Source organism: Apis dorsata, unplaced genomic scaffold (genome assembly GCF_000469605.1).
Source record: "Apis dorsata unplaced genomic scaffold, Apis dorsata 1.3 scaffold_256, whole genome shotgun sequence".
Taxonomy (NCBI): domain Eukaryota; kingdom Metazoa; phylum Arthropoda; class Insecta; order Hymenoptera; family Apidae; genus Apis; species Apis dorsata.
This window is the reverse complement of record NW_006263534.1, coordinates 141,224-156,097: the sequence shown is the minus strand read 5'-3', so window position 1 is coordinate 156,097 and position 14,874 is coordinate 141,224. Positions and strand designations below refer to the sequence as shown.

The window sequence follows — 14,874 nt, the reverse complement described above, 5'->3', positions numbered from 1 at the left end:
AAAAAAAAAAAAAAAAAAAAAATGAAAAAAAAAGCACTTTGACGTTCTGATCTGCGCAATTACTTACGTTGGAAGTAATTATCACATCCTAGGAAGTCGTTATAAGGAACGAGTTATCCGGGCTATTTAAGTTTTACAAGAGTACTCCCGATTATCTCGTTCGGTTTCACTTTCACTTTCATTAATCTGCAATTAGTAAATTAATTTAAAAAACATTGATAGTTGCTTTTTTTTATCAACAGTTGCTCTTAGATCCAATTAACGAAATAAATTTTTGTTGATTTTCCTTTTCTTAATAATCAAAATTTTTAATGAATAATGAATTTTGTTATTTTTATGTATGTTTGTGTTATTGTTTATATGTTTTATGTATTATGTTGCTTTTAAGAAAATTCTTTGCTTTATAGTTGAACTGAATGTTTGAATCAATCTCGTGTCGTTTCTTCATTTCGAGAACGTATAACAAATATGCAAATATTCGCAATAAGAATACTGATGAATCTAGAGTATTTGGCATACTCATACATTTTATCATTTTACATGTCTGTATTTTGTTCTTGTTGTTATTGTTTTAGTTTTTCTGTAGAATTCTACAATCGGAGTAATATATTACTGCGACCCATTAATGAGACTCTAAGTATACCGTCGTATCAGGAAAAATGTTTTTTTGATTGTTTTGTTGAGTCTTTTCATTTTTTTTTTCTCTCATTCTTTCCTTCGCAAAAGACAATCATAATTTATTGATTTTCCCAATGACGGATTTCATTCTATTCAATATACAATTCCTTAAATGGAATTACATTTGGTTTAAATTACAAAAAATACACAGAATGCGTAATACGTATAAAAACGTGTCGTTTATGCGTCACATAATTATATTTAATCTATAGTACTTGTCGATTGTAAACAGACTTCGAAATGTGTATTATTGATCATAAAAATCAATAGAATAAATCGATAATGGCTCCCAGTTCAATAAAAGTTTAAGATAAAATAATAAAAATCACAAACATAATATTATCATTATATATGATTATCAGAATAAAGTATTTATAAGAGAGATTGAGATATTTAAATATCATTCTGTTTATACATTAAAAGAGCATATTTGCAAAAATTTCGAAGTCTATTTGCAGTAATCGATTCGGGTCAGATAGTTTTATATTGAGTTATTAATGACCACCAGATTATACCTAGTTAATCGCTACTATGCTGTTAATATATCACGAGCTATAGTGATATTATACGTTAACTAAAAACATAATATCGCTATTATCTCTATGTGTTCTTGATTTATAATATTCTATGTGCGTTATAATTTGTCGTTTTCTACATCGAAAAGCATGATCATGAAACGTAAAAAGTTCCATTTGCTTTGACAATGGAATACTTCTGTGTATGTTCAAAAGATAATTAGCTGCCTAATGTTTGGTATACATGGATTTCTATACCTCTGGTGAATTCTGTGTAGACGCATTGATATGATCCTGTAAACAAATTCTGAGATCCCGCTCGTCCAATTCACTTTCAGTGTCAACACTGAAACTTCTTACATTTTGTCCACCATGACCTGTCCAACGTTGTTTCCAACTTTCTAGCCTCATGACCTGTAGCATACATTTAATATGCAATTATGTTTATAAATTTTAGGAATAATTTCTATGAAAATCTATATAGATTTTGTACATCATCATTTTAGAAAGGAATGTGCTTTACATTTTCTTCTCTAAAAATATTTTGACACAGTTCAATTATTTTCTAATTTGTTGGACAACTGTGAATTATAGTTTTTAATATAGTATATATAATTTGCTATTCTATTAATTATAAAACTTATTGTGTCAATGATTATTTTTAGGATAGTTTTTGTAAAATGATTAGCATTGGGTACTAATTTTTAAAACTAATACATGATAAAAAAAAAAATTGTGCAATTTTTATGATTATATATACTGCTTATGAAAATTCTTCTCACATTTCTATTGTATTTAATTCTTCACTTAATTTTTTTAAAGTAATAAAAATTGCCTAAAACCAAATAATGATTCTTAAAAGATGCAAGAAATGAATAAATATAAATGATCACAATGATTAACATGCATTTTATTCTAATATGTTTGATAGTTCGTTAAAAAAATAGAACAAAAAATAATAATAATAAGAAATTATTGAATTTTCTTTATTATAATACTAAATAAATATATATTATAATATTGTATATATATTGTATACTATAATACTAAATCCTATTTAATTGTATATCGTTTATGTATCGTTTCTATAATGTAAGATTAATTTTCAAATATTAAATAATTCTTAATATGCATTTCTAACTTACTGATTAGCATTAATTTTTCATTTTATATAAATCATAGTAAAATATTATGCTGAAAATTATATGGAGAGCATGCATAATCAATTTTTTAATATTATTTAAGCAACATGTTAAATAAACCATAAGATCATGAATATTCTTAAAGCATTTCCAGGATGTGCTTGGTATTTCTTTCTATCTTATTTACACCTGTAGTAAAATAAATAAAGAAAATGAAAATGAAGCATGCAAATAGTGATGTGCAAGTTGCAAAGCATATACATACCAAATGAGAATCAAACTGAGTGCTCTGCTACATGTACAATTGTAAGACAGCACAAGAAATCGAGGTAATGGGGGAACAAATGTGTAGGTATCAAAGAAAAATCCAAAGACATTAGAATATCAAAATTCAAAGATAAGAACATTTGTTATTCTAATGTTTTTCTGAATCTCATAGCACTTGATTGTAGATTGAGATGAATTGTCCTGTAATTTAATATAGTATTTATAGTTTTTTATAAAATATATATACAGAACTATATATATAAAAAGAAAATACAATTTTCTGATACACGTTGACATCATGCTAAGTACATGAAATGGAAGAAAATAATGCTTACGGATGGATAAAGACTTACTCGAGCCAGCGCCAAGGCTCAGTCTCCGGGCTGGTGATTGGCGTAGGGAACTAAGGAGACAGAGATAACACAGCAATAGAGGGTTAGTTTTACAAGAGCATTAGTTTTTTTGTGTTAGTGTTTGGTACCTTTACACAATAAGAATTCCGCTCATAATAAAAATCAAAATTCAATTATATCATCATCTCATCTTTTTATACTAATGATGTTTTTATTTGATAATTTTTTGTTAATAGTACACATTATTATATATTTTTGTCGAATATCTAATTAATATAAAAAATTAATATTAAAATAAATAAGCGATATCTTTGAAGGTATAAATAATATTTTTTTTGTGTCTTTTTTTTCTTTTTCTCTTCTTCTTTTTCTTTTTCTCTTTTTAATCAAACCAATTATTACTCCGTGCTGTGCTAGCTCTCAATGTCTAATACAATGTTCTTGAAGCACAATTAGTATTACAAATGGCAAGCTTGATTTATTGTAAAATGATTTCAATAATATTTGTCTACACAAAACATTTCAAATATTAATATCAAAACATTGAAAATTTGATACTTGCATTATAATAACATTATAATAAGATATTTATAATAAATTTTTTTAATATTATATTTTATATAATTGATTTTTATAATTATTATCTCATGAATTTAATTTATTGCAAATTTTCAATGTAGAATAAAATTATATAACAACACATAAATATTATCATTTGAAAAGATACTTTCTTATATTGTGATGCCCTCAAAGATATGTCTTGGTTCAATACAATGATGATTATAATATTTTCACAAATGCAAAAAATAACATTAAATGAGCGGATACCGTAATCACGATTAAATTTAAAAGCAATTTGACATTTATTATTTATATTTTGCATTGCAGCATAAACATAACAAGCCGTGAATGCATCTTCAAAGCTTTGACATGTAAATAATTTCTTCTATGATTTAGAAAATTCACAATCATTATGTGAATATATAAAATTAGAAGTAGAAATAATCATAGATGCAATTTTGATGATGGAAACACGATGAATTCTTAATGTGTACAGGTACCTCTAAAGGAATGTTATTTGTTTAATATGAAAAATGTGAAACGATTGTTCTTGTCGATAATAACAATTAATAATAAATGTAAAAAATATGTATCATTTTTTTGTAAAATTCATTAATTTTACAAATTAATTTAAAAATGTTCATTGAAATATTATTAAAATTATATTAACTAATCATATTAATATGAATTCTTAAATAAAAATCAATAATTTTATTAATATTGATAAACTTTGTTTCAATATTAAATTGAACTTAGAAGAAAAAAAAAAATTCTGAAATAAAAATTACAATCAAATATTTTATAACACATGATTTTATCAAAAAAAAAAAAAAAATTATTTATTAGCGTGACAATTAGCATTACATTGCAGTAAGAGGTGCAATTTGGTGCATAATTTTGTGAGTCACAATAACATGAAAGCATAAATTACACTTTTGCTTATGTTACATATTATTATGATAGATATAATTTTGTGCACCCAACAAGTATAACTGAATTATATACATATGTTTCTTCAATATATCGTCCTTGTTAAAGGAAATTAGAATAGTTAGAATATTATTAATGATACATTAAAAATTTAATTCTTTATGAAATATGAATAGTGCGATAGAAAGAATGATAGTAATGTTAAATCCTCATTAACATAAATTTCAAGATGAAAAAAAAGTGAGCGTGAAAATTTTTTACAAAATAGTGTTACAAAAATGTGCATTATCAGAAATGTGTATGATTAAATAAAATTATTGCTATAATGAATTGTAAAAATTAAAAAATTTGAATTATTGTTTTTATTAAAATTAATGATTTTACGTAGAAAAATTCTATAAATATATCTAAAAAACTATCATTTCTATGAAATTATAGTTTATTACATAATCAAGTAAGAAATATATTAAAAATTGTAATTAAGAAAACTCAAATGTATTAATGAATATGATATTTGTATAGAATTATATAATTTGATGACTAGACATATGAATATGCGGGAATTGATATGAGGAACCTATAACAGACTATCAATTTCTATCTCCAAATTATTCAAATATATGATAAATCTTGACATACATTACGTAATTCTACAAGCTTCGAAATTTACTAATTTGCAATCTAATAGCAAATCGAATAAAAATTGTATTTTAAACTACTATAATATGATCATATTTCTACATTTTTATGAACTATCTTTATTATTTCTACCATTGATACTTTGAACGATTATATGATAATTAATATATGTCAAATAAAGAAATTTCAACTTTAATAGAGGAAATTTAACGAAAACCATTGACGATCATAAACATATATAATTATTATTACATTTGTGCATAATTGAAAGCATTCGTAAATTAATTTCCAATACTAAAAAATATACGTCTTTAAGATTTCATGATTGATTTCATTTTTTACATTGAGATTTAATGCTAAACTTAATAATAATAATAACAAAAATATCATGAAAAAATTAATACATGCAAAATATGTAATATATAATATATTAAAGCTTTTGATAATTTTTTCTTCATTTGTAAAAAATAAAAATGTATCTACTTTTTAAAAAAGTTTTTTTCATTCACCTCTTACTGCAATTTTTTTTTTTTTAATCAATGCTTTCATTAATGCATCATGATACATAATGAAGAATTTTCACTTACCTCAGCTTTTAATTCTGCAACTTTATCTTGTAATTCTCTGACTCTTTCACTGTCATCCAAATTATTTCTAAGTTCACCTTCCGCATGCATTTCTTCATTCTATAAGAAATAAAAATAATTGATATATATTGATAATATATTCATATTAAAATATCAAAAAAAAAAAAAAATTATACAAATAAGAAATAGTACTTTTAACTCAAGGAGAGATATTTTTTGCGTAAGTTCTGCTACTTGCTGCGCATGCTCTGCATCACGTATCCTAGCCATCATAGCTTCATCCTTCATCTTTGATTCTAAATCAGAATATTTATGTTGTTGCTCTCGTAATTTAGTAGTGAGTTCTTTCTCTCTTGATAAGGCAGCTTCTAATTCATCCTTAATGAATTTTCCACCTTCGTCTTGTCGACGTAGTTGATTCGTAGCAACTTGTACTTGAGTCTCAAGCTCCATGACTTTAAGTCTAAGCTCTTTCACCTCGGTTAAAGCTTCCATTTCTCGAATTCTGGTTGTCATTAAATCTTCTTCATATTTTTGCACTTCATGTCCCCGATTCTCCCAAAATAGAAGTTTCTTCGGCGTAGAATCACTTGCGGGTTGTGTTTGAGCGGAACGATGTTCTTGCAAATGCCTTTGCCAGGCACTGCTTAATTCCATTACTCTTTGCCGAAGATCCTAACAAATTTCTCATATTATAATAAACATATATATATATATTTTAAAATTAGTAGAAAATTTTAAATGATACTTTTTAAATGTAAAAAATATATAGATTTCTAAAAAGAAAAATTACCTTTAAAGAAAGATTAGCTTCTGCTTCTCTTAGTTTCACTGCAATTAATTCTTCTTGTAAATGAGCAACAGAATTATCCGGTGTTGTTTCTCGTAATGTTTTTTTATCTTCTTCTAATTCTTGTATTCTTGCTCTAAGTTCTCTTATCGTTGCTTCATTCTCTGCCTCATATAATCGAACCTTTACTAATTCTTCTTGTAAACATTGTATCATTTCTTCTTTTTGCGACAATGCTTCCTGTTTTAATAAAATTTCATCCAAAGAGGATTGCTTTGATGTCACATTTTCTTCTAGTAGAAGCGACAATGATCTCAATTCTTCATGAGCTTGTTCAAGTTGATGACTGGTTTCAAGATGAGTATGTCGAAGAGCTGCTAATTCTCTTTGTACAACGAAAGCAGTTTCTTCCTCTTCTGCTCGGGAAACTTGACCCCTGACTAATCTATCTGCCAATTCTGCAGATTCAGCTTCCAGAAGTTCAGTTCTTTGTCTAAGTAATCTATTCTCGGCTCTAAGTCTACGGAGCTCAATCATCTCTTCTTGCTCTTTCATTTTCAACACGGTATAATCTTTTTCAAGTTTCTTCATTCTTTTTGAATTTATTTTCATACTATAAGCAAGATTCATGAGGCCATCAGGATCTTTCTCTGCTCTTCCAGGTAATTGTTTCTGAAAGAACTGCATATGAAAGAATCGATAAATATTAATGAAACAAAAAAATGCCACATGTAAATAAATGTAAGCCACATGTAAAAATGTTTAATTATTAAACCTATAATTTATAATATATAATAATTTAATAAAATTTATAATAAGTTGATTTTTTTTATAAATAGATATAATAAATTCTTTTTCTAAATATTCTTATTTACAGATGAGATGTAAAATTCTGATGATAAGAAATTACCTTCAACATGCCTTCCATGTCCAAGCTTAATAAATCTTCTTTGCCTAAATGTAACATGGCCAGTGCAACTTTGAAAATAATTTCCATGCCTTCAGATAGAAACACGTCAAAAATGCGGCAGGCCAGCGATAGACTGAGCGTTGTAGTAAAAAGCGTAAGAAACCAAGACGATGCGTACATCGATGTATGAAAACCTTGAGCCGCAAAATGAGCGTGTAACTCGGGATGCGTGTCAGCAACTAAATGTTCTAGCTGATACATGCACACCCCTAATTCAGCCATACTCGGCTTGAACATGTCTCGCAAACGATACTCTTGCATAAGCGCTACCAGTACAGCGAAAGCTTCTTCTTCTGGCATTTGCTGTAACAACAAATTAATATACCTATTTAATTTTTATCAGCGTAATTCATCCCATGTTTTTCTCTTTTTTATCTTTTAAAATTATTCTTTTTTATTCTTTTATATTCTTCTACTCCTACTCAAACATTAAGTGTACCTGCATAAGAAGTAATCCTACAATAAATCCCGAACCTTGACAATATCCCACTTCACGATCATGAAGACTATATGCTTTCATAACATTAAATAAACTTTCCTGGCCAAGCCCATCTTTTTCCTTAAAAAAATCATGCTCAGGATACGTTCTGGCTATATCCCTTCTGATTATCCTTTCGCATGCGGACGTGGCCTTGATATACTCAGCGAATTGTTTTTTCACAGGAGAGTCATGAGCACCACTTAATAACTGCCAAACAATACCTCTGTAACGATGAATATAAATCAATTTTTCCTCAATTGAAATGCTTATTTTTTTTTTATTTTGCTAATTATTTCATATAATTTTTATTAAATTTAGAAATTTTAAAAATCATCCAAAATTACTAATGAATTTGATAAATTTAAGCTTTCTTCTAAAGCATTGATTACCTAAAATGATGAGGTATTCCTTGACGCACTAATTCTTTGACGAATTCTTTCCTCTTCTTCCAATGATAATCCCAATCAGCGACGATATGACCCCATAGGGTCCATGTGTTCTCTTCACCATCAGCTGAATTGTGGCGTCGGGGTGCAGCATCGCCATTTCCTCCGCTGCCCCCCGACGCCACAGATACTTGAGATGTGTCAGAACCTTTCCTACTGTGATTACTTTGGAGCGAATTCAACGATTTTGCATCCGATTCGATAAGCCTGTTATTAATTATATCAAACTCTTTAAGACAGGTATTTTTCCTTAACTCAAATTTAAACATTTTTTGAGTGGTAACATATGAGATGATTAATTCATGCCAATTGAAATAAAAAGCTCGTCTTTAATAACAACGAAAATATTTGTAACAATTTGTCAGAAAATTTTAATTTTAATTGAATGAAATTATGTCCTTAGATTTAATTAGTTAAAAAAAAATTCATTAAAGTGTACAATGTGAAATTCTTGTTTACTAACAAATGCCAGTTCTTTTTTTTTTTATAAATATTAAAAAGTTTTACAAAATATTAAAATTATTATTTTCATATGTTACAACCCAAGATTATAACAAGTATCCTTAATGCAAGAGTATATTCTTTCTTTAAAAAAAAATGTGTGTAGTATCGTTTTCAAATATATAAGTTTCAAATATAAATGATAATAAACACAAAATAAGCAGAACTGCAAAATTAATAAAAAAACATACTACTCATAATAATTAAAAAATCTTTCTAATTCAAAATATGAATTAAATATTAAGAATGAGAAAAGTTTATATGTGTAATATTATGAAACTTTTATTAACAATAATATCATATAAGATATTATATACTTCAATTTATTATACTTGTATATCAATTTCAATAAAACTTTATAGATAAAGAGAAAAGAAATATTTACACATGTTATTTCAATTACATAATTGAAGAAACATTAAATGATAAAACTCATGCTTCACACATTAGCTTATTTTAAATATATAAAGTTTTACATTCTTCCATTGCATTCAATTTTTTTTTTCATGAATAAAATTATATTTATAAAGTTTTACAGAAATTGATAAATCTTTATACTATTTCCTGTTACAAATATATTTATCTCTCTCATTATTATAATTGATATTTGACTATAGTAAAATTACATGAAACTAAACTTATTGAAAAACAAATAATCAATATAATTGATATTCATGAACTAGAATTTTATTAATTCTTAATAATTCCGTTATTTATTTATTTTTCCGATATTTCCTTTTTAAATAAACGGATTCAATCATTAATAGTTTATTTATTATTAATTAAAATTTCGTTTTATAAATATAAATATATCATTCAAACTATTCTTTTTTTCACTCGTAATCATTTGATTTTGTAATTATATTGAATCATGAATTAATATATATAATCGAACATAAAGCAGCGATATATATGTAATATCTAAAGCATAATTTGATTGCACATGCAATGTCGATAATGATGAATATTAGTTAGCATATGACGATTCACCTATTGGCTTCCTCCAGCTTAGCTAATAGAGCCAGTTCGTCGGTGGGTATTTCCTGCAACGAGTTTATATTTTCTTCTTCAGATGAGATTGGTGATGTGTTTGAAAGTATTTTGCTTGCTTGATTGTTGTTCTGACTGGTCTGATGTACTGTGGTGCATAAACACAATACACTCATCACCTGCGGTCCATAACGTGATAATCCTAACTGTCCAGCAGCCTGCTTCTCTTGACCCCTGCAAAACAATTATCGTTACATATCGTGGCATATCGTGATGTAATTGAATTGATATTATGAACTTTTATAGTTTCGTGCTGATTATAAGACTTCCTAATGCAAACTAATGCGAATAATATTATTAAAAATATATATTGAAGTTTCAAAATAATTAACTACAATTGGACCACTTCATAGCCAAAACATTAGATTAAAAAAAGGAATATTTATTAAATCTTTTATATAAAAATACAATACAAAGTATGTTAAATAGGATATATATAAGTATATTAAATAAAATTATTTTAATAGTATTAATTTTTATTTATATTATTTTTGCAAAGTTTCCAATTATAAAAGGGTAAATTATTTATAATTACGACGAATGAGTGCTCAATACAAAATATATCAAGAGAAATTTTTAGAAATTTTAGAATTAGATAATATTTTTTATTCTATTAGCATAAAAATATGAAATCTTAAGATGAGAATATATTAAAATTATAAAAAAAAATATTAAAAAAAAATTGTATATATAAAACTATCAATTTATTCATATTTTCTTACGTAACAATTTTATTACGCATTGCTGTTGAAAAAAAAGCATACGAAACACGATTATATTTTTTATTTCAATTTAATTATTTCCTCACGCAATTGAGGAAAGATCGTCGATAACATGTATGCATTTATATCTTATATGCATATATATATATTTCATCTTTTTAATGTAGAAATTAATTAATGAAAAAAATAAAAAAGAAAAGTGTAAAAATTTTGTTAACGAATTTTTTTCAATATCAATTTACAATATATTTTCTTTCATTAATTCATCATTAAATAAAATATCGATCATATACGATCGATTCAAATAATAACAAGTGAATCGATCTTCAATTAAAATTTGAATCCTTCTTTAGTTTTTTTCTATGAATTATCCTTATGGATAATTCCAATAATTATTCGTTATCTGTCGAATTCAAATCATCGAATTAATATTTTTTTTATCGCTAAAAAATTTAATTTTGAAGAAAAAAAAATTTCATTTCAATTTGAATTAAAATTTTTCTTTTTGGAAGCAAGATAAAAATTCAAAAACTATTATATGTAATTTTTGTTTTATAAATATTTTTTTAAAATATAGATTTAAATATTTATTATTTATGTATGAAACAAAATATTTAAATATATGTTATACATGATCTATATTAATTTTTTAGTAGAACTTTTTTAGTAACTATTTAAGTGAATCTGCTATTCAATGTCGCCACATTAAATACAACATAGAAACATAAAAAAAAAAATGTATATAATTAACGATTAACAATTCTCGATCTGAAGATTTGAAACTAAAGACAAAATTCAAATTTATATTGCGAGTATAGATCACACGATATTATAAAAGAAACAATTTAAAATCTTATAATTATAATAAAGTCATAGTTAATTTATACTTCGATAGAAGTATATCCGACTTCGTTTTATTTGATCCATAATTATCCTTACAATAGATCTTTAATATTGAAATTTTTCATTTTCTTAGGATATTCATTTTCTTTGCTATATCGCGAAATAATTGTAAATATTATCCTTATGATTTTTTTTTAATTTAATTATATAACTTAAAAATAGAATCTAATAGTAGAATAGAATATTTAATGAATTAATTGTATCGATTCTTTCGAGATTTTTGATAATATAATTTGTATAAACGTGCAAAAGAAAGATAAAAATCTCCATTTAATGGTCTAAAGGAAATAATATCTATTACATCAATATGACGAATATTATTCGATATTACAAGGCAAGAATAATCATATATTCTACCTTGTTTTATTTCGTGTCCATCGCGCCGCCGCTGGTGCCAGCAAACCACGAAGAACCATCGAGAAATTTTCTCGTCACTCGCGTAACTTTCGATTGAAAATCGGATTCGAAATCAGCCTCCAGTCTTCTATTTGTTCAATTACTTTTCTCCGCAAAATACTTGTCGCAGCATTCAATGTTTCAATAATTTTTCAATAAGCGGAATCATTTTACTTATATCATTCAATTGCATATTTTTCTACGAGTATCTTTCGAGACTGATCACAAAAGTTTATCGATTAAAATTTTAAAGCTTTTTAAAAATTCGAAACATTTTTATACTGTTACATAAAAAATCTTTAAAAATCTGCAAAACTAAGATTTCGATAAAATTAGAAAATTGTCACAACATTAGAAATTAAACTTTCTTTTTCTCGATTACTTTCCATTCTGGATAAAATATGCATTAGAGGAAATCAGAAAAGAAATCTTGCAAAATGACTCACTGCAACTGTCTAACGTTAATACTTTATAACTTATCCTTGAAACCGAAGTTTCTTTAACCGATCGAAAAGTTTCACGGTTTCTTCTTCGATCAAAGTTATTTTTGTTAGACATCGGAATTTTTATTAAAATATTTATTTATATGACTTATATCTTCATTATATTTATATTATTATATTAAACATTTTATTCAATATTTAATTTTTATTGTTAATAACTTTATCTATATTCTATATTATTATAATATTATATATTATTTTCTATTCTCAAAAAAGATAAACGAATGTTGTTAATTTTTGCCATTTCAGATCTTCAATTTTTCACTTCGATTCGAAGTTAGCAAATGTATAATAGCAACAAAAAGAAAGCCGAACAATTAGCATGTGCAAATGAATTAGCGAACGAATGCAAACATTCGTAACAATATGCCATACTGGCTACGAAATGGGATAATTTATGTTTCTCAGTTCTTTAAATTATCATGGAATTTCAACTGCATCTGCGTGATGAAAGGTATTATCATATAAACGATCCTTTAAGATGCAAGTTTCTAATGCTAAATTAAATTAAATATTATAATATAATACATGCAATTACATGATAAATTTATGATAAAAAAAACTAAAAAAAACTAAAAAAAATGTAACAAACAAATAAATAATAATATTATAATTGAAAATTTAAAATGTTAAAGATGAAAAGTTATAAATTTTATTAAAAAAATTTGTATATGCTTTAAAACTTTAAAACATATTCTTGGAAGTACTCATAACATCCTCTAGATAAATCGTTTATCATTCTCTTATCTCATTTTTGAAAGAAAATATATTCATACCACTTGTATAATAATTTATGAATAATATAATTAATGATAAATAATTTATGATGAATAAAAATAAATAATAATTAATATTAACATATATGTTTTTATTTTGTAGTGAAATTAACGTGAATTAATATAATTTGATCTTTTCTTTTTTTTAATTACTTTATTCGCTATAATTTCCATTTTTTCATCTTATATTATCGAAGATAATATAAATAAATATAAATATAGAATTATTGATGAAAAATAAAGATGATGATAATAATAATATAACAATAATAAAAATAGAAAAAGATAATAAAATGAATTTGTTTAATATAAATATAGAAAATAAAAGAAATATTTTGAGAAATCTTTTATTAATCAAATTACGTACAAACGAAGTAAATTATTTATTCAAATATACAATTTTTTTAAAATTTTTCGCCATTCAAAAAATTATGGCTATAATAGATATAATTTATACTTTGATTTACTATTGTATTGTCAAAGATCTATAATATATTTTTGTAAATCTTTTATCTTTACAAAAAAATTCTCATTAAATTAATTCTAAGCTTTGAGAATTCTAAATTATAAGAATCTTTTTTATCAAGATAAAAAAATCGCGTGATTATTGATTGACCATTTCTTAGCCATGTCCCATTTCGTTTCGTTCCTAAAAATATAATAAATTATAGGTGTGTCCAAATTTTTGACACTGGTATGTTTCAAGATATCACGCTCTATATTTGCGTTAGGAAATACATGTATATATAAAATTTTTATATAATAACAAATGATGCTGTCTATAACTATTCAGAAGATAATATATAAATAACAAAAAAGAAAAAAATAAAAAAGAATATTACAAAATTGACATTATTTTTTAAAAAATTCAATTTATACAATTAATAGATAAAAAAAGAAAAAGAAAAATATCAATATACGATATCCAACCATATAAAATATTTGGCTTTAATGTATCAATAAAAAAACAAATATTTTATTTGAAAAATATATAAATTTAAGCTGAATTTAACTTAAATCTAAACAGACACATCGTTTATCAAAATTATCATACTGCAAAAATGCGTTTTCCAATTTTTTTGAGACTTTATCAAATTTTATTTTAACTTTAGAAAAAAAAAAAGAAACTAAATGCTTCCACCAATTGATCTCAAAAGCTGTTTTTGTTCCAATTTTCAATTAATTCTGGTTCATTATATATTAAAGACCATTTTTTAATCCAAATAAAAATGTTAATCAATGACAATTATATACATATAATTAATATACATATAATAACAATTATCCAAATTACAATTAAATAAACAATAAAATATTTTTCATATAAATTATCTCTTTCTATCCAACTTCTATCCAACACAATTTCACTCTTTTAAAACAGATTAATTTTAATTCAAATTTTAATTTTAATTTAAATTCTTCCACTATTTATCTTCAAAACATTTGTTTTTCTAATTTCTAAGTATATTTCATTATATAAATCAATACATTATCCTTCATTTCAACAAAAATCTTAATACATCTTAAATACAAATTATCTATTATATAATATTTAATAAATCTATTTAATCAAAATCTAATTACATAAACTCCAAAATCTTCTTCTCTTAAAGTAAAATTAAAATACAATTTAAAAATAATACAATAGTATAATTTAAAGAGAG

General features: G+C 24.7%; 1 protein-coding gene across 12 annotated transcripts in view; it reads right to left on the bottom strand.

Moving 5' to 3' along the window:
- The window catches only part of LOC102681991 (ecotropic viral integration site 5 ortholog), a 21,573-nt gene that overhangs the window by 2,317 nt on the left and 4,382 nt on the right, over window positions 1-14,874 (bottom strand). For 2 of the 12 annotated variants that reach the window (XR_421847.2, XR_421848.2), the window contains exons 1-10: window positions 11,893-12,184; window positions 9,851-10,084; window positions 8,303-8,566; window positions 7,872-8,136; window positions 7,373-7,735; window positions 6,466-7,143; window positions 5,865-6,347; window positions 5,673-5,771; window positions 1,452-1,607; window positions 68-186 (exon numbers count right to left, since the gene is read on the bottom strand). Coding sequence is in view for 4 of the 12 variants with exons in the window: in XM_031510741.1 (XP_031366601.1) it covers window positions 127-186; window positions 1,452-1,607; window positions 5,673-5,771; window positions 5,865-6,347; window positions 6,466-7,143; window positions 7,373-7,735; window positions 7,872-8,136; window positions 8,303-8,566; window positions 9,851-10,084; window positions 11,893-11,951 (2,661 nt within the window). In the remaining 8 variants the exon portion in view is untranslated. Of the gene's footprint in view, window positions 1-6; window positions 187-350; window positions 1,608-2,362; window positions 2,525-2,600; window positions 2,804-2,937; window positions 3,006-5,672; window positions 5,772-5,864; window positions 6,348-6,465; window positions 7,144-7,372; window positions 7,736-7,871; window positions 8,137-8,302; window positions 8,567-9,850; window positions 10,085-11,892; window positions 12,185-14,874 lie in introns of those variants that run through there. The other 10 variants (XR_004150583.1, XR_421849.2, XR_421850.2 and 7 more) reach the window with 10 other exon arrangements.